At 36.7% G+C, this 23,422-nt stretch overlaps 1 protein-coding gene across 3 annotated transcripts; it reads right to left on the bottom strand.

Annotated features, from left to right (window-relative positions):
* Positions 1 to 244: 244 nt before the first annotated feature.
* Positions 245 to 22,994, bottom strand: LOC103491337 (serine/threonine-protein phosphatase BSL1). 3 transcript variants are annotated; one of them, XM_008451238.3, is made up of 21 exons: positions 22,548 to 22,988; positions 22,281 to 22,341; positions 22,100 to 22,178; positions 21,915 to 21,994; positions 21,746 to 21,840; positions 18,703 to 18,802; positions 18,537 to 18,606; positions 11,622 to 11,723; positions 11,406 to 11,487; positions 11,139 to 11,309; positions 10,218 to 10,407; positions 9,912 to 10,104; positions 9,664 to 9,828; positions 8,463 to 8,701; positions 2,927 to 3,011; positions 2,750 to 2,848; positions 2,474 to 2,673; positions 2,330 to 2,405; positions 1,739 to 1,874; positions 891 to 1,030; positions 245 to 758 (listed from the first exon to the last, which is right to left on the bottom strand). In XM_008451238.3, exons 1-21 carry the CDS (start codon positions 22,750 to 22,752, stop codon positions 675 to 677), a joined length of 2,652 nt encoding a protein of 883 aa, XP_008449460.1. In that variant the 5' UTR covers positions 22,753 to 22,988; the 3' UTR covers positions 245 to 674. The 3 variants fall into 3 exon arrangements, 2 of the variants coding, with proteins under 2 accessions (XP_008449460.1, XP_050941123.1); XR_001762878.2 differs by lacking the exons at positions 245 to 758; positions 891 to 1,030; positions 1,739 to 1,874 and having other exon boundaries at positions 2,474 to 2,705; positions 22,548 to 22,994; XM_051085166.1 differs by lacking the exons at positions 21,746 to 21,840; positions 21,915 to 21,994; positions 22,100 to 22,178; positions 22,281 to 22,341; positions 22,548 to 22,988 and adding an exon at positions 20,485 to 20,521.
* Positions 22,995 to 23,422: the final 428 nt, after the last annotated feature.

The raw sequence follows: 23,422 nt of genomic DNA, 5'->3' as shown, positions 1-23,422 counted from the left end.
AATCAAGATCATCTTTTCAAATTACCGTTGAAACATTATTTTCAAGAATGTACATTGTCTGAAAATCAGAGATGTCGCGAAGTAATAACAAATGCAATGGTAAGGCAATATCTGTGGCTTCTTTCAAATTTCTAATTTTCATTTTATCTTGGCCTTTTGGCTGTGATGTTAATCAATGTGGTACCATTGTCATAACCTATTTGACTGTAGATTTGCCTTTGGTCCCATAACCGACTCGGTATGGTAAAGACTTATCCAGTAAAATGGTATTATTACTCACTTTGGAGTGAGAAAATGCATCACATCAGTGTATTTTAAAATGCACTTACAAGAATAAGGGTCACTTGGAAAACACATTCTAAGGTGAAATTAAATAACTACACGTTTATTCTACAACATTAACACACTACCTGTAAAATCTATGTTGGGCTACAACCTAACATACACTCACAAATTAAATGTCACATATATTACAATAGTATAAATGTGGCCCCAATGTAGAAAAAATGAACCACTATTTTATGCTTTGTGCAACATCAATGTCGTATCTTCCATAAACTAAAAGGTCCTGGTGCAATTATTTTGTTGTCATCAAATGCAGAAGATGTTGATCGCTGAGGATACTGGAGAATCACACTGAATCTGAACGTTATTAGCGAGGCAAACAGATAAAATCATATATAAGCAAGAGAGCTACGGTCTAGATCAGGCTGTGGGCGGCCGCGGGTTGGAGTTGGAGGTCTCTGAATGTTAAGTTCCTGAAAGAACCAAAACAAGGATTACTGCTCAGCAAAACTTCATGTTCCCAAACAAGGATTGATGCTCAGAAAAACTTCGTGCTTTGCTAGAACACAGCGTTACGGTTATTATTTAGAGTCAAAGAGTTGTACCTGCATCCAAGTGTCTTCAACCGTGCGTTCCGGAGATGTTTCGGGTGACTGGAGGGGAGGTGGCAAAGGATGGATCAACTTTGGGACCACGACCAATCCCCTCCCAATAACCAATATGGCTCCAGCATTGTTTGCAGTTCCTACATATCATAGTCATTAGGTCCAGTAACGTTGCTATGTGAGAGCATTAATGGTAGAAGGATGTACTTCGATGATTGCACTTATCATTTCTATTAATTTCTTTCCATTTTGATTCCGATAACAGATCTTTGTTTGTTCTTAATGTTATTTAAACGCTGAATTATTATGTCAGTTGCTCAATGATCTGACAAATTATATAGGCAATGTAATACAACAGTGGTAAATAAAAGACTGGTTTGATAAAAGGCTAAGAGGTAATGAGTTCAATCTATGTGGGTCACTTTTTAGGATTACGAGTTTTCTTGATACCCCAAATGTTATAGGGCCGAGCAGATTGACCCATAAAATTAGTTGACATGCACGTAATTTGGCCGAACTCACATATGTTTGATAAAGAATTAGCAGGATAAAGGAAGGATGAGTTGGTCAAAAAATCAAGTTAACCTAAAGTTTGCTACCTGCCCTGCCTAGGATTGGTGACTCACCAGCCTTAATGTTATTCAGCATTCATTTTATTCAGCTCGCCTACTACTGTGTATCATACGTCATGTCATGGTCCCACATAATCAATATTCGAGTAGTGGTGGTACTAGCAGGGAGTTATTAACTCAAAATAAAAAATTAAAGAATACAAAAAATAAATAAGTCGCAGTTTAAACTTTTAAATTCAGGAACTAAACAAAAACAACTATTAACGTTCTACTTACCACAATAGTTAGTGGCAGAGAATAAAGTGATCAATTGTCCCTGAGCAAACCGCTCAAATCCGTCCATGACACATTCGTGGGCTCTTATTATGAGCTGTAATTTGTTTCTCTTGCAGAATTCTGTAACGCGGTCAGGCTGCGCAAAGAAAAAAGATTAAAAAAGATAAAGAGAAAAAGCAAGCTCAAATTCTATATAGTTCAAACATAAATTGAAGAATAATGATGCAATGGGAAAGGCATTAGGCCAAATCTATAACCAAACAAGAGAAACTGATCCCTAAAGTTGAGAGAGAACTCTCCAAGAATACAAGTTCTATATGCAAATGATACTTCACCAACTTCCGAGTTCCAATTACAACCTTAAAGTAGCTAAAGGAAATCAAACAAGTGACAAACTAATTCTAAAATACTAATTAATCTAAATTAACAACTAAAGTTAAATATTAACTAAAATATACTATCTTATAATTCTCCTCAAAAAATAAGAGAGAATTATGGTTTGCATCATTTCTTCTCTCTTGTTCTTCCATTTATATATAGAACACACTCAAACCGGTGCAATAAACATGTAGCAATTAATAACTAGCATACCCCAAAGGTGACAAGACCGGGCCCCCTAGCATTTGGTCTTAGACCTTCAACACTATCATTTTCCGTTGGATCAGACCTGGAAACGGAAAATATTAACAATCCAAATGAAACACTAAATGAAAGGTTGAAAGAATCTGAATATACCAGAGCAAGTCCATCAAAATAATAGACCCAGCATCCATTGTAATGGGTCTTTCGAGCTTCTCTATTTGTTCAACCGTCTGTATCGATCGCCCTATGCCTCCATGCATGCATATAATTTTCTTTTCAATCGACGCAGCAAGAGGAAGGTAGTTGAATAGTTGATTGAACCGTGTCCACGCCCAAATTCCATCACTCTCTCCCTACAGACACCTAAGTTACTGGCTCTAATTAACTTCAAAAGTAATATTAATGCTGTAAATACATATCTGTTCCTACCATTCTCTCTATGCATTCAAGACGAAAACCGAATAATGCATTAATATCTGCAGCCTCATGGTTCCCACGTATTAAGTGAACATTATCGGGGTATTCAATCTGCAAGTTTATAGCCATGCCAATAGACAGTTACTAGAATGACAACAAATCGTAAAAAAAATTAAAATAAAATCTTGCCTTGAGAGCGAGAAGTAAAGTTATAGTTTCCAAGCTGTGCTGTCCTCGGTCAACATAATCTCCCAAAAACAAGTAATCAATATACCTGAAATATTGTAAACAATGATAAAAAATATGGAAGTTTCATGTTTTTTCTTTAAATAATTAATTTGTAATGGGAATCAAGACTATAGCTGACAAGTGTAAACTATTTAGAGCTACGAATGTTAGAGATCTTTTAGTTTCAGGTGTCATATTGAACAGATTTTTTGACAGCAAAAGAATTTGTAATTCAACATAGGAGAACGCTTTATCACACATCTCTGGAATTAGTTCTTGACATTGTTAGTATAAGAAACTACCCTCACTTTCTGAATGCAAAATCCTAATTATAATGAGACCACCACTAATAATTCGTGAGTACTCAAAATTTAAACTAAATGCACGATGAAAAGAATCCAACACGTCAAAGGGTTGTATGCTTAATGCCAAGAAACCTAAATCCCAGTAATGCTTCACGAAAACTGTATCCCTTGAAGCTTAACCAACTCAGGAAATTGCAAAGGTCATATAATCGCCACTTTCATGCCAACAAGTAATTATCCTCATGACATTTTTAAATAGTTTAAATGATATTTGATATTTTAATTTAGTTGCATTAAATATTCTTTGGGTATTGTAGATATCTAGGAAATTTTTTATCTTCTAATTATCAGTTTGAGTTTCTTTATCTTCAACTTTACCTTCTTCAAAATTCTCCTCTACTGACTTTCTTTTTCCACTTTTCTTTCTAATCAGCCGCAATAACTTCTTTTGTTTCGTGATTTTCATTCGCATGATGTTGTCATCAACCATCCACTATATTGCAATCTTCAATTTTTATTTTAATTTTACCAATCCGATTCAACAACGATTCAACAACGCATGATTCATAATCTTAAAAACTGTTTGATACTTATTATGTCTAATTCAAATCCATGAGTTGTATTGTTGTGCTTTTGTTTCAATTCAGATCGTAAAATTAAACTCATGTATCAGCAAAGAAGCTTTTGATTGGCATACATTGGGCAAACCTGGGAACGGTCTAAAAAGTCCTTGGGTCAGCATTTCAAGAATGTGGAGAAAGGTGGAAGCATTGGCCTCATTTAAGCTTGGTAATGGAAAAAGATTGGCCTTCTAGAGAGATTAACGGGTAAGTGATATCCCCCTAAATCTTCAATTCCCTAAGCAATTCAAAATTGCAATGCTACCTAATGGTTCAGTTGCTGCCCACTGGGGCAATGCCACAACGTCTTGGTCTATAGTGTTTCGTAGACTGCTAAAAGATGATGAAATTCCAGATTTCCAATCTATGTTACTCCTCTCTTCTAAGAGGGTGACAGAATCGAAAGATGCTGAAGTTTGGTCATTAGAACCATCCAGCAGATTCTCAGTCAAATCCCGTTTGATCTATCTTTCCCCATCTTCCCTTCTGGACAAAGCTACTTACAAAGCTCTCAGGAAAACCAGCAGTCCAAGGAGAGTTATTATATTAATATGGATGATGGCTTTTGGTCTCCTAAATTGTTCCTTGATCATGCAAAGGAAAATCGTCAACAAGTGCTTGCTACCCTCGGTGTGCCCTCTTTATTTAAAGAACAGTGAGGATCTGTTACATCTATTTATTTTATGCCCCTATTCCACTAATTGCTGGAGAAGTATTCTTTCTATTTTTAATGTGGTTTGGGCTTTCGACAGATCTCTAAGCTAAAATGTTTTTCAGCTGTTGAGGGGTCAGTTGTTGCCAAAGAGACCGAGATTAATTTGGGCAAACATGTCAAAAGCATTGCTGGCAGAAATATGGTATGAGCGCAATCAACACATATTTAACGACAAGGCCAGGGGATGGGTTGATACTATGGACACGGAAAACAGGAATGCTCCAGCTTGGTGTTCTTTAAATGTGGAATTCAAGGAGTATTCAATTCAGAATATATGTTTAAACTGGCCGGCTTTCATCCATCAGCCAGTCTAATGGGGGCTGATTTTCCTGCACTTCTCAGAAGCTCAAGACTTTGTATCTTTATGGTTTTTTCTTTAATTAGAGGAACTCCTATTCAGTCTGTTAGATATAAGAGATTTTATGTTGGGGTCTTTTCAATACTGTGTTTTTCTCCCCTGTATTCTCCTTTTTATTTTGGTTTTGCATTTGTTTTCCTGTGGCTTTTTGTTCCTGGATTATTTGGTCTCTTGCATGTTCTCTGGAAATTTTTGCATTTGAGATATGATGATGGCGCTAAGGGGGTGTCAACCTAGCTGAGATGCCTAGATGTGCCTCCCAATCCTCTCTTTTTTAGGCTTCTTTATTATTCTCATTATATAATTATCTTATACTTTGAGTTTTTATATTAATAAAGAAGCTTGTCTCCTTCTCGAAAAATATAAAATTATCTCATTTAGTATACATCAAATTGGTATCAAAGCAGCCATTTGGGCCAATGATAACTGCAGTGGGTGGAAAACCGAGAAACTCTTTAGGATGTCAACCACAAGAGGGAACTTTGTGAGTTGTACTCATTGCCGAACAACACACATCTAACAAGGGGGAACCCTTAAAATTCTTGAAAAAAACCAAATATTTATCAAGATTGTAAGAATGGAATTTTATAAAAGTACTACGATTTGGGACAAAAATTATTACAGAGAACACCCAAGAATGATTGAGAAATAGGCAAGAAATTCAAGAATCGGCCCTACAATAATTATGATGAAAAAACTTATTCAAGAACACCTATTTTGTACATCAATCATTAATCATTAAGTTTTGAAGAAATAAAGAAGGATGTCAAGAAAATCCAACTTTTGTTGGGAGAGAACTCAAAACATTGAGCAAATTTGCGAAAACATAAAAAAGATGTAATTCAAGAAATTCATTACGAGGAAGAAACGATGAACAAAAATCGAGGAGCTCACACAAAATTTATAAAAAAAAAAGAAAATATGATCAAAATCCTTCCCGCCAAAGGGAAAATCACCAGTAAAACACCCAATTTGTACATCAATAAGTAATCATTAAGTTTTTGAAGAAATAAAGAAGGATGTCAAGAAAATCCAACTTTTGTTGGGAGAGAACTCAAAATATTGAGCAATTTTCAGAATATTTGCAAAAACATAAAAAAGATGTAATTCAAGAAATTCATTATGAGGAAGAAACGATAACAAAAATCGAGGAGCTCACACAAAATTTAAAAAAAAAAAAGAAAATATGATCAAAATTCTTCCTGCCAAAGGGAAAATCACCAGTAAAGACAAGTAGATCAAGATTCAAGTTGAAGAATACGATAAGCCGATTAAAGAAGAAATAACTTGTGGGAACAAAAGTGACAAAAGTACTTTCAAATTGGAGAACGCGAGACCCAAATCAGAAAGGAAATCCATGTCGAAAATGGAGGAAGGTGACCCAACCCTCAAATCTCTCCACAACATAAGAGATGTCAAAATCAAAGCCGTTGAAGAGGTAGAAGAAGATAGTACTCGCGGGAAAACTTATTTGAATAAACTTGAAAATCTAATTCAAGTTGATTGCAAAGAAACGTGGGAGAAACCATGTTTGGAATTGAAAAAATGCATGTATTCTGGCAAAATCGCTGGCAAGAGTGAGATAGTTGAACTGACAGACTTGGCGAAGAAAGAAGGAGAAGATAATGAAGCAACGGGGGAGAAACCATGTTTGGAATTCAAGTGGTTTACCTTTATATTTTTACCTTCATTTTCATTTTATAACTAGGACAAGTTTTTTCTAGGAGGGATACAATGATATAGTATGAATAGAGTATTATGGTCAAATCCTTAATCTACTAGGATTAGGATTAGTTTCTTATTTTAATTAGGATTAGGATTAGTTTTCTTTTCAATTATAAATAGAGTACTTGTCTTCTTGTATTCCCAACTTTTAAATGTTAATAAAATTCTCTCCTTTGGTATACATCATTAATGCTCTTCATCAGCTTACTAAGGGCCCCAAGTTTCATGCTCAGGCAAAAATCTTTTGGTCCGATGAAGTTTTTGCACTTTTTTTGGAGGCTTTAGTTTGAATGAAACTCATGGGATCTTTCACAACCAAAATACGGATTGTTTTTGGGATATTGTCACTTGGTTTGCTTCTACTTTGTCTTCTACCTCCAAATTCCTTTGCAATTGTAGTCTAATGTTAGAAAACAAAGTAGTTTGGGATGCTTTGTCCCACATTGGTTAGAAAGGGATGCCCAATGTGGTACTTAAGTGGCTTGGCTCTCCCACTCCAATAGTTGACTTTTGGGGTGTGGTTCTCCAAGGTGCTGAAATATCTAGCAATGGTATCAAAGCCGGTTGTCGATGTTCTTGAGTGGAGCCGACGAAGAGTTCTAACCAAGTGTGGCTATGTGAAGTGTTGTTGGAGAAACCGTCCGGACATCGGCTTTATGAGAATGAGGTACTGTTACAAACCAAGATAGTATGAGATGTCTTTGTCCCATATTGGTTAGAATGGGATAAAAAAAGTGGTTCTTAAGTGGCTTGGCTCTCCCACCCTAATAGCTGGCTTTTGGGGTGTGATTCTCTAAGGTGCTAAGTACCTAACGCCTAACTCATATTTACAGTAGTTGGGCTTCTTTTTTGTAACTTGTTAATGTGTGGGGATATCTCATCTCCCCCTCTTTGTACTCTTATTTTGACAATGAAAGTTATGTTTCTTCTCCCAAAAAAAAAAAAGAAAAGAAAAAACAAAAAGAAAATACGAATCAAAAGTCATCAATAAAAGAGGACAAATAGAAAATTGAAAAACAAACTAATCCTATTCTTAATCGAATTGGAGCGACAACTAATCCTATTCTTAATTAATTAAGGAAACTAATTTCAGTCCTAATCAAACTAAGCACTTCCTTAATGAAGAGCTCGTTTTCTTTTTTAAAAAAATTCAATCCTAATCAAACTAAGGATTTGATCAAGATATCTTCATATACACTAGTCCTACAACATCAATTAGTTAGTTTGTAACCTTTTTCCCATCTACCTTCCTACATAAAGGACAGAGGTTAGTTCTTTGAGGAGGTTAGACAGTTGGAGTTCATTTTATATTTGGTGTACACCATTATCCTTTGTCTTGCTTTACTTGACTGGAGCCCTTTCTTATACAGGCACTTTTTTATATATTAATTGGGGCCTTTATATCTGTATGACCTAGTTTTGTTTCATTGTTTTTCATAGTGAAAGTTCAATTTCTCTTAATTTATTATCTCGTTTCTCAAACTCAATGTTGAATTAGATTTTGCATATTTTAATACCGAGGTTGATATACACCTAAAGAATCAAAACGCTGCATAAAGGGAATATCAAATTCTTAATATGTATATTGGAAAATTAACTTGAGGTCAAAAACAAAATTAAGATAATGAAGAAGACTCAACCTAGCAACGAGTTTTATAAAACTGAAAGATGTGTTTAAAGCTCATAGCATACTCCAGAAACTTTTTTGAAAAGTTTTACGTATATGCAATGTAAGGAAGGGAGTTGTAGTACAATCTCAAATGACTATACTCACGTTATGTCTCCAGCTGTGGAGGGAAATCCATACTCATCAAAAAGCCTCATCAAATCACCAAACTGTCCATGAAGATCGCCAAATACTTTAACCGGAGCTTTAAGCTGTAGAACTGTTTGTTCATGCATAAAGATCTGTTCAGCAGCATAACAAAGTTCACCCACTTCATAGGAATCTAGGAAAAACCTTCGATTGGCAGGGGCTTTCCAATTCCGAGGTCTAAGTAACATTGAAATGACCTGCAAAAGAGTCAAATAAACATAACCTCACCAGATTCAAAAACAAGAGCAAAAACTTATGAAATGGTTTGGTTAAAACAATTGATCATTTAGGGAACGCAAATGTGTTTGCAAAGGAAAATATGTATGCTTCTATTCTTATCCAACTTTATCAATTGAGAATACCCTATCCAATCTCTTTTCTCCGTGCATATACTTGCTTGCAAACTCTTCACAGGACAATAATTCATAAACTTTTCTCCCTTCTGAGTTTGCTCGTTGCTTAAATTGTATAATATTCTAATGACCATTGAGCTCCTTGATTTAGAAGTGGAACAGTTTCAGGTTTAGCAAGTGCTTGTGGAAAAAGTGCATTGAAATCTCGTTTTCATAGCCTATTTTTTATTGTAGGGATTGGAAAAATGGTAAATATTAGGAATTATATTTGATGGATTTTCATAGCCGTATGTAATGTATAAACGCTAAAGAGTAAAGAATGTTTCCAAGATCTGTCAGCTAACTTTGTTTCCAAGATCTGTCGGCTAACTTTCAAACATTGGAAAAACTAAATCATAGCCCAATAAGAGTTCATGTCTACTTAAATCTGATGTTGCTACTAAAAGTGGAATTGACATGTTTAAAAGCAATTCTGCAAGAATACATTAATCAGTTCCGTTCATATGATTATCTTTCAATAAAAACCATTATGCCGTTGTTCTTGCACCTTGGTACTCTCCAAATCAACCGTGGTGGGAAGGGAAAATTAATTGGCAGAACAACCAAATTTGATGGAGACACAACACTGGAAAGTGGAAAATCATCATTGTTTTTCAAGGAACAAATGGGGGATTAACCAATGCTGGTAGTTTTATGGACGATGATTGTACGATAGATGACTTTATGGCATTAAATTCATCTGCTCCTCTCAATACTATCCTCTGTGTGTGAATTCTGAAAGTAACAAACATGCTACATTGAGATACCTTCTTATGCAAGCCCTGAGGAGATTTCTGCCGGGTGAACTTCTTGGTTGGATATGACAAGTCGTTTGAAGGAATCATTCTTCTACTCTCGTTTTCAAATTGATCCAAAGACAATTGCCTCACCATCCCACCAAGGTTACCAATAGCTTCTTTAGCTACTACAACCTGGAGCAAGAAAATAAACAACTTCACAACAAGAATGTAAAAGAGAAAGTCATAGAATGCTACCAGTTCAAAAGGGAACACACAGCTCTTGGATGCAATCGAACATCAGCTTCATAGTCACTAGCATCTGAAGTTGTTTCAACAGCTCGTGAGTTTTCATCTGAAACAGATGTATCTTCAGCAGAAGCAGCCTGAACCGCATGCCAGACAGCACTAGCAGCCTCAGCTTCAGCAGCAGAAGCTTCCCTCAATTTCTCCATGGAACTCTTATCCATGCTGAAAAAGATACAATTCCAACTTTCATGAAATATCTTCTCCAAGCTGGGACTAGCATGATCACTATAAAACACCCTAAGGGCAACTGCAAGAAATGATATTCAGAATAATACCTCATGCTACCGGCTGAAGTATTCTCCAGTCCACCATCTGAAGATGGCAATATTGTAGATGGAGTTATATTAGTTTGATTGACTTTTGAACTTGTTATAACAGATGCTCTCTCAGATGTTATCACAGGGGAATTGATTTCAGACTGAAAAGATGAATTTTCTGCAACCAAGAAATCATCTAGCAGCACATCTGCAAAACAATGTTTTTTATGACAATGTCAAAACATGGAATAAAAGATTAAGGGAAATTTTCAATTCCTGAACCCTCTTTGAGGGTTGAATCAATTTAAACTTTAAATTAATAATTGGATCGATTTAACTTTCTGAACTTCATAGGTGTATCAAGTAAACTTCTAAATTCCTATAAGTAAATCAATTTAGATCCTTAATTGATGCATGAATAATTTTCAAGGAAAATTTTAATTGAGAGTCTAAATTTATACGTTGAAAGTATAAGAAATGTAATTAATAAAAGTATAAAAGTCTTACACGATGTTTATCCAACCAAAACTTAATCGAGAGTATAAATTGATACATTTATGAAAGTTCAAAGTTTAAATTGATACAATTATTAATTTAGGATTTAAATTGATAAAACCTCCAAAGTTTAATTATTAGTTCAAGGTTTAAATTGATAAAACACCCAAAGTTTAAGGTTGTAATTGACATTTTTCCAAAAAAATAATTAATGACTTCAAGTACAGGTCAAACATAACATCCAGCTAAAAGTGGTAGAGTTGCAAATACTTATAATCTGAAAGACAGGATTCTGGGCAGAAAATTAGAACTTATAGGGTGCAATAGTGCTATGTGTATGACCCACCAAGTCAAAATTCGTGCTTTCTCATACACAAATATGAAACTCCATGATACGGCTATACAAGGTTACAGCATGAAAGTAGAAAAGCATTGTTTCCTTACCCCCTCTAAGACCCCCATAAATGTAAATTCGGACACCAACAGACGCAGCTGCATGCCGACAGCGACGCATAAGTTCCAAAGAGGAATCATAATCAGCATGACCCTTGTTTCCTCGTGTTGAAGTTACCAGCCCATTTCTATCCAGCCAGACTCCAGCAGCAGTGTCCAATACTATCAAATTCCAATAAAATAAATAATACTTCATAAACAGATGTAATCATACAAAATATGAAAATAATGATTATCATTCTATAACAAAAGAATTACCTGCAATAGATGCTTCACCTTCTATTGCACGTCCACCCCTCAGAGTACCTCCTGTAACATGCAGTCGTGCACCAACAAAAACCTATATAATATGAAAGCCAAAATTTAAAGATCAGATGGCCACAATGGTTCAAGCACCAAAAATGAAAGCCCCCCCCCCCCCCCCCCCCCCCCCCCCCCCTCGCCCAAAGTTTCCAGAATCCGTCAGGCACTTACTGCAGCATGTTGATATCTAGGTGAAGGAGACACCCCAGGTGCAAGGGTCCACTCCCACTGACCATTTCTATGCATCAACAACCCATATGCATCTGCCAATGGCTGTAAAGAACAACACACAACATAATTGTCAGAAAAGTCTCCATGAGGAATTATTACTTTTTCTAGGGGGAAAAACTAAATAAGGAAATATTTCTCAGTTACAGAAATCAAAGCAAAGACTGAGCACAAAAGGCAAGGGCAGCGGCATGTTGTTCTTCATTCTTAAGGACACTCTCCTTTATTTTATCAATATCAAACAGGCCATAAACTGTCCGCTTCCTCTCCTTCCAATTGTCATCCATCCACCCTCGCATCCCACAGTTTCCCTTTCTTAATTTGTTGATCCTCTCTTCCACTCCCCAACCTAGCTATCTGTCCCATCTCCCATATCTTCGTCCTACACGAGATTGACCTGTAGGTCTGCTGGATGGGATTTTTTGAGATGCTTTTGAGACAATTGTGCTTCTCCATGGTATAATTGTTGCTGATTCTTTATGGTGGTATTCTTTTTAATGTGTAACATCGAGGATTGGGTACATCAGAGATTTGGCTGGTTGAGCATGGATTCAGATGATAACTCCGACATGGTCATCCTCATTAAAAGAAGAATCAATCCATATGCAACTTTCAGCAGTTGAGGACGAAGGAAGAATGATTTTCGCATGGGAAACCCGAATTCTTTGCCTCAGACTCAAAGGCTGGTTTCGAGTAAACTGCGTACCTTAATCCATCCCCCATGTGATGGAACAACTTGGTCGTTGAAGTATTCCTCATCACCCCCTGGTGGTGAATACAGTAGATGAAAGGAGCAACTTTTCCCCAACTCTTTATAAGATTCCAATATTTTTGCTAGTCCGTGGTCTTCAAAGTGCATAATTGTTTTGATAGGTTGGACCAGAGCTAGAGAACAGTAAGCTGTGACATTCTTGGATGGCTCTAAGAATGCTGTAGTAATCCTCATGAAAATTCCTCCTCTAGAGATTTTTTTTTCCAAAGAAAAGAAGACGGTCTCTTTATTAATGAAATCTCAAAGTACAAGACATGTATACTATAAGTACAGACAAAGAGACCTAAGGATCAAGGGACGCACTCAGTCATCTCAACTAGGTTGGCACCCATTAGTATCCCCTCATCATTTCCATAAAATATTATTAATAATAAAAAAGTACATGAATAGAAGGCAAAAGAAAACAAACAAAAACTACGAGAATAATACTACTGCCAGACTACAAGAAGCAAAAGCTGACCAAAGAAGTGAAAAAACCCATTGCGAACCAATCTAAATGCACAACTTCTAACAGACTCGAGAGATAAATGCCGATCAATTCAAATACAAATCTTGAATAGAGTAGTCATTGAACTCCTTATTCAGAGTGCACCAAGCAGTTGCGCTACTTTTTAAGGGGCTGGGAGATTTCTTTAGGTGGGGGTCTTGTTGGAAATTTTGCGCGAGATATAAATAAATACAGAATAAACTAAATTATATCTCAAACTCTCAATTCCACGGGTTAGAGTGAAACAAGCAATTGATCATAAAATTGTAAATAATAAAACAAAGGGAAAAAAATGGCACCTAAATTTTATTGGTTCACCCCAAACTCGAGACTACATCCAGTATTTTACAGTTGCAGGTTCTACTATGATGGAGATCGAAAAGGAACCCTCAAACTCACGGTTACCAATCTCTTTCTCAAATACTCCAACAAAAGCTATTTGAATCCAGTACCACAACTCATAATCTTAGAATAAAATAAGAGACACGGCATTTTACTTACTGTCACTCAAAAATACTGAAGAAGAAAACATCAATACTCTTGATTTTAGTTATTCCTCAGCTGAAAAATTAGCTCATGACCCACACATATTTTCTTCAAAATTTCTCTTCCTTTATAGATGAATCCACCGCCCCACAATAGCTCCGAGCCACACAAGAATTTCAAAATCTCCTTCAAGAATAATCTTAATTGAGAGTCTGATAAAGAAAGAATCTTATGCGCTTCCACGTCTTCAATAAGAGAAAAATCTTTGACGAACCAATACAATAGAAGGAGTTCACTTTGCAACTTTCAACTTCCATGATCTAAAACCAAAATGCTAATCAGCAACAGGCTGAACAGAGAAAGAGGGAAGAAAAGGAGGTGCAAGCAATTTTCTAAAGCAAAAGAAGGCAGGCTGAACGAAGAAAGGATGAAGAAACGAAAGTAGGAGCTACTGGACGAAGGAAGAAAGAAGGCATGAGGGAGAAAGGAAGAGAGAGGAGAGGGCATACCTGTTTTAGTATACCATCAACTGAGCAACATCAAACACCTCATCTTCAATGGACTTTTCAGCAACAAGTCCTAATACATCGCCTTCTCTCCCCCTAACAACTTCTTTCCACTGATTGTGGTAAACAAATGATTGCTCCTCTTCTTTGTCGAATTGACAATTTCATCGTCCTTCTTGGTCAAAGGTAACAACACTATCTTCTAGTCCATCCATTGAGATTCATAAATATTCTCTCTCCTCTTATGCAAGGCTCGAGTATCATATTGCCACAGTCTCCCCAAGAGAATGTGACACACATTCATCTCCGGAACACAAACTATTTGATCTTTGTAGCTACTTCCAATTGTCAATGGAACGGTGCAAATCTCAATAACTTGAACTTCTCCTCCTTTCTTTATCCACCCAATCTTGTAAGCTCTTGAATGAGGTTCAGTTTTCAAATCCAAGGCTGCCACCAACTTCTTGGCAATGAAGTTCTCACTACTTCCATTATCTTTGAAGACATTGTAAACTTTGTTGTTGATTATGCATCGTCTTGAAAAGACAATGTCATTGAGGGCGAGATTCTCCCTTTGGTGCGATCAAGACTCTTTGAAGAACACAAGAAACTCGATCGCCATCATCCAATTAAATCATCTCCGCATTTGCTTCACTTTCTTCAATATTCTCAAATGAATCTTCATCTTCTTCATCAATAAATGCCACTCTTTTGCATTCAAGACAAGCATCGAAAAGTTTCCCGATTTGGCCACACCTATAGCAAACTCCTTTGAAGGGTCGAACAAAAGGATTTTGGTCTTTCTTCTTGCCATTTGCTTCAGTTTTCTTCTCTACCACAACTTCTTGATTGTCTTTCTCTACTTCTTTGCCTTCATATGTGGTTGTTTGATGGACAATCTCCTTGTTCTTGCTTCTACAGTTGGTTCTTCTACTTGTGGATGCTTTCCATGTTGCTTTTTTTGAAGCATTCTTGGAACAAATCTCGTCAACTCCTCCACTATCTCAGGGCAATAGCATCAGCCAAAAATGACAAGCTTAAAGTTTTAACTTTTCTTTAATGTCCATTCAAAGCCTGCCGGTGAATCAATTAGATGATGCTCATTGTCCACCAAGTTGGTTCTTGCTCCTAATCAGGAGATTCTTCTAACATAATCTACTATCTTTCTTGTCCCTTGTCAATAATTTTGATATTGGTTGTGCAACGTTTGTTCATAATTGGGAGGAAAAATTTCTTCTTCATCAATTTCTTTATCTTGTTCCAAGAAAGAATGGACCTCTTCTCTTGTCTTTCATGGTTTACCTATAACTGGTCCCACCATGCCGAGGCTCCTCCTTTCAACTTGAGAGCTACCAACTTTACCTTCTTATCATCTGGAGTATTCGTGTAACCCAAGAAACTCTCCACGTTATTGATCCAATCAAGAAACATATCAATATCTCTCATTCCACTAAAAACCGGCAAATCAATCTTCATTTTGTAGTAGTCGACTTCAAATCTTTCTTCTCTTCTTCTTCTTGGTGCGCAAAAGTCTTCTTCTTGATCATCATTGCTTGAAGAATCTGAATCTTGGGATTCTTGGGATTCTTGGAGCATTTCTTGAACATTTGGTTGCCTTCTTGGATTTTCTTGGACTTGTCTTGAATTCTTGGAAAACTTTTTTCAAGTACTTCTTGCTGAACTTTTCCATTTCTCATTGCACCACCACCTCTCCTTCCTCTTCCAGCCCAATATTGCTCGTACGGTGGGCCATTCTCTTGGTCTTGAGGAGCTGCTGCCACCACTTACATTCTTCTTGTGAGCATCAATGATTTCTTGAAGGTTGGTAAGTGTCACATAAATTCTTTCCAACAAAGATTCAACGAACAGCAAGCATCGAGTTGATGTTCTTGGAGAAAGGGTGGGGTTTTTCTTGAACCTCTTGTTCTTCCACATGGTTGTCCTCATCAATCGGTTAATTAGCTCTTCTTCCGGCCATTGGTCCCGAATCTTACAGTTGCTCTAATACCAAATTTGGTGTAAATCAGAAGTCTTTTTTCTTTTCTTGAAAAGGAAACAACCTCATTTATTAATAAATAATCAACGAGACAAAAGCTCATAGTACAAGAGGATTATACATTGAGCGAACAAAACCAAGAATCAGGAGGTGCACCCAGGCATCTCAATTAGGTTGACACCCCCTTAGCACTCTCATCGTATCCATACATGATAAAGGACCAAAAAAACCTAATTAAAGTCAAGATAGGGCTCACAGCCAATAATACATCTCAATAAGAAGCATAGAAACAAGGCTAGAAATAAAAAAAGTCAAAAATAAAAGCTGCAAAAGGAAGAAGCATCAGAGGATCCGAAGCTGAAGCATCAATCAGGGAGGAAAGATGAAGGCTTGCCAATTTAGGAGGATATCTTGCACTGAGAAATCTTTAAACTATTTACTTAGAGAGCACCATGAAGAGGCATTCAGCCACTCAAACTCATGACTATTGATCCATAAGGAGACTTTATAGTGAAAAACTCATTGATTTCTCTCAAACCACAGTTCCACCAAAATTGCCTTGACAGCATTGCACCAAAACAAGGAAGCATTTTTTTCCCATAACCGGACCAATAAGCAGCTGTCTAACATTATTCTTGCACTCTTTATCAAGAACCCAGCTGAGATCAAAGGTGTGGAGGAGCTTACTCCAGCATTTGTATAGAGAAATATGAGTACAAAGTCCAAACTACCCTTCTAACTAACTTTCTAACACCCGTCTTTTAATACAAATAAGTCTCACTCTCTCGAGTACACCAGCGGGAGAAAAAAAAAATATCCTTTGATAAAACCATAGGTTTTCTGTAAATATCTTTTAGTTTGAAAGTAAAATTGAGATAAGAAACGGTGTACACATAACACTCGATTAAGAAAAAGAAACAGGAGAGTCATCTATTATACACATAATATACGGCATGGCATCAAATTATTGTATGCCTAGGTGAGTCGATCTTCTCTTCGATGTGAATCGGTCTTCTCTTCGGTGTGGAGGATTGAAGTCTCTAGAAAGGTGAGGTTTTTTACTTGGCAGGTTCTTCACGTCATGTTTGTAAGTTGGATGGGCTTTCAAGAAAGATGTCGTCATTAGTTGGGCCCTTCTGCTGTATTCTTTGTTAAAAGGCAGAGGAAAGACTAGACCATATTATTTGGCTTTGTGAGTTGGCGATCTTGTTTGGAATACTTTTTCTAGACATTCAGCATTTCGTATGTTCGTCATAGAGAGGTCAGAGATATGATCAAGGTCACAGTGGCGGATCTAGAAAATATATTGACGGGGGGCTAAAAGCAAAATATGAAAAATAAACTACATAGATAAGAGTTGAACCTGGATGGGAAGGGGGCTGACAATCAGAGTAACCACTAAGCTAATGATAAATATTAATAAATAAATAATTTTCTTTATATATATTATATAAAGACAATAAAGTTGAGGGGGGGCTAGCCCCCCGGGCCTATGCTAAATCCGCCAGTGATCAAGGAATTCCTCCTCTCTTTTTTTTTTGTGAAACGGAAACAAGCCTCTTTATTTATTATTAATAAATGAGACTTAAGCTCAGAGTACAAGAATATTATACTAAGAGCAAGAAAAATGGAGAACAATTCAGTCAACGACTACAACAAAAGCTACTTAGGCAACAAAGGAAATGATAATCTAAAAAACGAATTCCAACAAAAGATAATCAAGCTAAATAGAACCACAGCGGTAGAAAGCTAAATACATAGCACAATGCAAAATCTCTCTCATAAGGAACTCATTTGAATTTAAGAACTTGCAAAGATGCAACCAGCTGCCTCATAGCTGTCTTGCCAAAATAATCCAAAATTCAGAGAAAGCTCGAAGAAGTCTTTCAAACCATTAGCATTAGTAGAAAGGTTTTCCTTGCCACCCACATGAAGAGTCCAAGAAAGACAGAGGTTGGTCCAACATTTGGGAAGAATACATTTAGCAGTTGAAGAATCCCACAATCAGCAACTATTGACTTTGGGTGATCTAGTATTTCGCAAGACTGGGGACAAGGGCAAGTTGCAGAAGGCAAATTTGCAGATTTTAGTTCTTCCTCGCATTGAAACAGAGCTATGAGATCTGTTTCTAGAGGCACGAAATGTTTTCGTCTTTCAAGCTCAGTTGGGGAGGGATCCACTGTTTGGGGAGAGAGGTCATTTGCTTTGGCTCACTTATGTTTGAGCCACCTTATGGGTGTTACGAGATGAGATGATAGGAGGGTGTTTAAGGAGGGGGAAGGAGAGTGAGAGGGAAAGTGGTGAAATCTGATCTATTGTTCCTTTTCAAGTTTCTCATTGGGCTTCGGATTTCGAAGATTTTTTGTATTTATCCGTTAGACGTGATTTTGTATAGTTGGACTACCTACTCATAGAGGGGGTTCCCTGTTTTTTGTGGGCTTGATTTCTTGTATGCCGGTGTATTCCTTCATTCACTCTCAATGAAAGTTGTTATCCAAAAAAAAAGAAACTATATGCTTATGCAAGAAGACAATCAACATGAACAAACTAGTTATTTTCTATAATGAATATGCATGTTAGATTATATTGACAAGAAAAGGGTTTGTCATACTGCGCCTGTAGAGTCTCTTCCCCCACAAAGCAAAAACATGCCATCTGACCGCGCACTAGCCGTTGCATACCTACAAAGGAACATACAACTCTATAACTAAACATATTCTATAGAAACAAAGAAAGCTAAAAAAGTTATGTATTGATGAGAATAATAACACACTCACATTCGAGCAGATGGCCTATCACCTTCCGGGTTCAACCTCTGCCAAGCATACGGTTTTTGGGCAGTATCTAGAGCCCAAGCATCAGAAAGAACTCTTTTTCCTGATAAAGAACATAAAAAGCAAAAAGTTTTATGTAACCCTTTTGTATGCCCAGTTAGCATATATTGGCATCAGCTTAATAGATGAGAAAACAAAATATATTATGGCAAGATTATTGATTCTTTCTTTTGAAATCTGAAAGAATGTATGATTGTCATGTTTATATTTCTTTAAAATATAAAAAAAATATAAAAAAAATAAGCCCACAGCCGAAACAGCCAAAGAAAAACAATGACAAAGTCCGCCTACTAGGGAGTGCACCAACAGTTTAGAATGAGAAACAAATAATAATTACAAAACTCTTTACATCCCAGTGGAAAGTATTAAATCTAATTATGGATCATGTCTACTACCACGTCCCAAGACCTATCTCCTCACAATATATGAAAATATCCTCTCCTTCCTTTAAACTAGATGTTCCATAAAATCACTAAAAAAGCAAACCCTCACAAGTTTCAACCCCTATTTCTAAATGTGATGTGGAACAACGCCTTTACCAACAATTAACATAAGCTGTTAGCCTGTTACTGGCCAAAAATATTGTAGGACTCCACAAAAGCATCTCAAATTGAAGAAGCAAAGTTGCATGGCTAAAGCACCTGCTCCAAGTTCTTCGAGGCATTTTACACAGAATGCACCATTGTGAACCCATTATCATGGAGGAAACCTTCTACATCTTCCTGTGCACAACTTATCAAGATCAAAATACAACCTTTGGGGCTCTCACTTTCCAGATCTAAGAACATAAAAGGGTTGAAGGGGCCACACTAGAGGGAAACTAAAAGAGATGCTACCGAAAGGGATAGGGCTCTACAAACAAACATCCTTGAAGGCAAGACAAAGGTGAAAACCCAGTAATAAAGAGATTAATGACAAAAATATCAAAGGTTTCCCTATCCATGAGCAGACACACAAAGAAGATAGGAAATAAATTAAGGAAAAGAAAGTGATCGGGGTCATCCCCCACCCATCACAACCCAAAAAAGAGTTTCTAAACCATCTCCACCTGAAAATGTGACATATTTACAAAAGGAAGTGTAGGCCAAAAAAAAAAGGCTTTTCAAGGGTTATAGCAAGTACCTCTAGCCCCACATATTAGGAGCCTCATATTTACTCACAGTTATCCCATTAAGCTCTTAAGTAGGCCTTGACCTTTAGATTTTGGTTCAATGTGTATATAGTCAACTCTTCAGCTTAAACTTATTTTTCTAAATTCGTCAAATGTCCCATTGAAGATGTTCTTGATACTTTTTCTTTCTAGGAAAGATTGGTGGATAGTGGATGCCTGCTTTTGCCTTCTTTTCTCTAAACATTATTCTCTATCCTCTCAGAACCTACTCTCAAAGCCTAGGTTTCTTTCAATCTCTTAGGAATAGGTATCCTTCAACTTCAATTTTGAGCATTGATGAAAAGTCAAATAAGATGAAAAGCCTACAATGGAGAAGCACGAAAAGTTGGAAAGAAAGCACAAGCACTCTAAAGAAACTAGTAATAAATCAAACCAAAAGAAATAAACCAAACAGAGAAAAACATCAAACACAAAAGAGAAGAGAAGAAAAAAAAAATTGAACAATCAAAATCGTTAACCATTTAAAAAACCCATCCAAGCTTTTTTATCAATGCCCACAAGAACTTTCAAATCATGTTTCATCGGTTAAATCTACAAGGAAGAATTCTCCATACCCCAAATTACTTGTTTCCACATTCTTTGACGGAATTGCGATAATTGCTTGCAACTTTAAATCGCCCTCCCTCCTTCCAAGGAAAATGGCTAGGTCTATTCTCCACAATCTTGTTCCCTAAAAGCCAGGAAAGAAAGGAAGAAAGGCCCTCTAAAAGGCTAACTATCGACAGGTTAGGAGTAGAGAATTCAAACTCAAACCCTAGACTTGTCAAATCTGAAGTTTTGCCCTATATCTGTTCAAGGTTCCTTCTACCATTTGTTTCAGGGTAGAGAATTGCTCAAGATATTAATTGTGGGAGAGATTCTCATTTGGTTAGGTGAAAACCCACTTAAAACCAACTAAATAAGTGTCCATCTACCTTCACTAGAGAAAACGCTTGCTTCCAAAAGAAAAGGCTTTCCAAAACCTTTTCAACCGTGGGGTTCCGAAAAGAGTTGGGTATGTACAAGAGATAGCCCAAGGTAGCTAATATGCAAAGAAGCAACCTCACACCAAGCAATAGCCAAACATCATAATCTACCCACCTTTGATCATTCAAAACTAATGAACATTGAAAAGTGACAAACACTCCATACTTCATATGAAGCCAACCACCAATGGAGGAAAGACAATTGGATCCATATATATACATATGCAACAATGCACATTGATCAATAAGGACACAGGACAGTGCTTTTCTCATTTGTTTTGTCAATAGGCTAAGGAACCCTCACCCCTGAGGTCTTTAGGTCAATTCTCCTTTTCTTTCTTTAATAAATCATCCTTTGTTCTTCTTATCCCCAAAAAAATAGTATGTAAAACAGTTTTTGTGCCTTTTTGTTCCAAACATGTCTCAGTCTTGGCCCTGTGTAATTTTGCTGGACTCACTTATGTTTTATTTATAACATCTTCAATTTCAGTCAGTCTTATATTTGGGATATGAAGGTTTAGTGCTAAGGGGGTGTCAACCTAGTTGAGATGCCCGGTGCACCTTCCAATCCACACTTGCTTTTCGCTCTTTAGGCTTTTTTATTACTCTCGATGTATATACGTCTTGTACTTTGAGATTTTATTATTAATAAAGATGTTTGTCTCCTTTTCAAAAAAAAATGTCTCCTTTGTGGTCCAACAAAGGTTGGTTCACCATTAGAAAGCAGACGGATTGCGATTTCCTCATTTTGAAAATTAAATTAATCCCAGTAATTCAAACCAAACAGCAAAATAGACGCAAAGTTAAACAAAATAATAAAGTATATAACCAATTGTTCACTTGCACTTACCATCATTGCCACTCACAGTAACCAGATACCTTTGAGCAACCAAGTCCATCACATGGCCGTAGCGAGGTCCAGGTCCCTGTCCTTGTACCACCACCCTATATTCCCATTTTTATATAAGTTCCAAGGATTTTCCTACACCTGAAATATAGAGATACTGAATTAAATTTACCTGTGCCACTTGAATTTATCATTTGTTAAATCAAGCACATAGAGATCATCCGTGGAATGCCCAGCTGGACCAATGCCACCCTAACCAATAAAAAATAACTCAATTAACACAAATATCACCTTGAGAAACCATGCAAAGAAACCTCCAAAATTTTCAATTTTTGCAAATTTTTCTCATTCAATCACCTGGAAAACAACCATGGTACCCACTGCGGCTGCAGCATGTGCAGCCCTTGGTGATGGTGGCTCACCAGCCGGTCTGATTCTAATATTCAAACATCCAAGCATTAACAGTCAGCACATTCAAAGTCAGGTTCACAAGCAGAAGAACCAAGTTAAGTGTGTGTTTGTACAAAAGTAATAGTACCTGGTCCATTTCCTAGTGAGAACATCATATGAATGCACAGAATTGGTAACACCCGCCAACCCTTCATAACAAAAGCATCACAAAACCAATTCAAGAATTCAGAAGTTAACCCCATAGCGTTCAAACTCATCGAATTACAATTAACAAGATTTCTTATTCAAATAGTGCAGAAATCAGCAAATGTTAGTTACATCAACCCCATCACTAGAATTGAGAACAGCAATAAAAATAATCATAATAATCATAGAGAGGTTAGAGAACAATTACTGATTCCAGGAGCAGCAGAGGAAGCTCCACCCTCGATGGCAGTGGCGCCACCAAAGAGAATAAGACGGGGACCAAAGGATTTAGTGGCAGCAACGGCAGTGAGGGTATGGCCACATCGAGGTCCAGGAGCGTCATCGTCGGTGTCCCAATAGGTCTCAAGAGCTCGATAAGAAGGAGCAGGGTACAGCCATGGCTTGGAAGCCATGAATAAAGCAGGCCGTCCCGAGGAGAGAATTCAGATCTAACAAACAAACTCAACACACATGATGAGGAGAGGAGGTGCCTAATTTTGCAGAAAGAAAAAGTATGAGAAAAGGTGGATGGAAATGGTGGGGCCGGAGATATAGGCAATGGAAGAAAACCTCCTCTCCTTCTAAAATCTCTGCTTCTTCTTCTTTGGTTTCACTTTGTGTAATGAAGTAAAAGGGAGTTCCGTTTCTTTGACTTCCAATCATCGATTTGGAATTGGGTCTTACACATTCCTCTTTTTTCTTGTCTCTCTCTTTTTTCTTTCTTTTCTTCTTTAATTTTACCATTAAATTTTAGAAAAATGATAAAAAAAAATAAAACATTTAACAAAATATTTACTATTATAATTAATTTTATTCTTTGGTGATTTTGTCCTATGAGGTGTAATGTGTAAATAGTTTGTCAATTTTTCTATTTTTATAAAAAATTCTTAAGTTTACATGGGCCACATTAAAATAAATAAATAAACGTCTCTCAACTTAAAATTGCATCGAAAATATATTTAGATTATATCATAGTGATATTTAAGCGATCTTCATATTATGGAAAGATGTGTGGTAAGAGTTGTAAGAAAGAAAGAGAATATGAAAAAAGAAAGAAAGAAAAAGATTAATAAAAATAAAATA

Source organism: Cucumis melo, chromosome 5 (assembly GCF_025177605.1).
Source record: "Cucumis melo cultivar AY chromosome 5, USDA_Cmelo_AY_1.0, whole genome shotgun sequence".
Lineage (NCBI taxonomy): Eukaryota > Viridiplantae > Streptophyta > Magnoliopsida > Cucurbitales > Cucurbitaceae > Cucumis > Cucumis melo.
The sequence above is the reverse complement of the archived record's forward strand: the minus strand, read 5'-3'. Positions and strand labels throughout refer to the sequence as shown.

Coding starts and splice junctions, on each gene's coding strand:
- LOC103491337 (XM_008451238.3), bottom strand. CDS start 22,752: ATGGCTTCCAAGCCATGGCTGTACCCTGCTCCTTCTTATCGAGCTCTT. Junction 18,803..21,745: donor TACTGTGAGTGGCAATGATG/GTAAGTGCAAGT, acceptor GTTCTTTATCAG/GAAAAAGAGTTCTTTCTGAT. Junction 2,406..2,473: donor ATTTTGATGGACTTGCTCTG/GTATATTCAGAT, acceptor TTCCGTTTCCAG/GTCTGATCCAACGGAAAATG.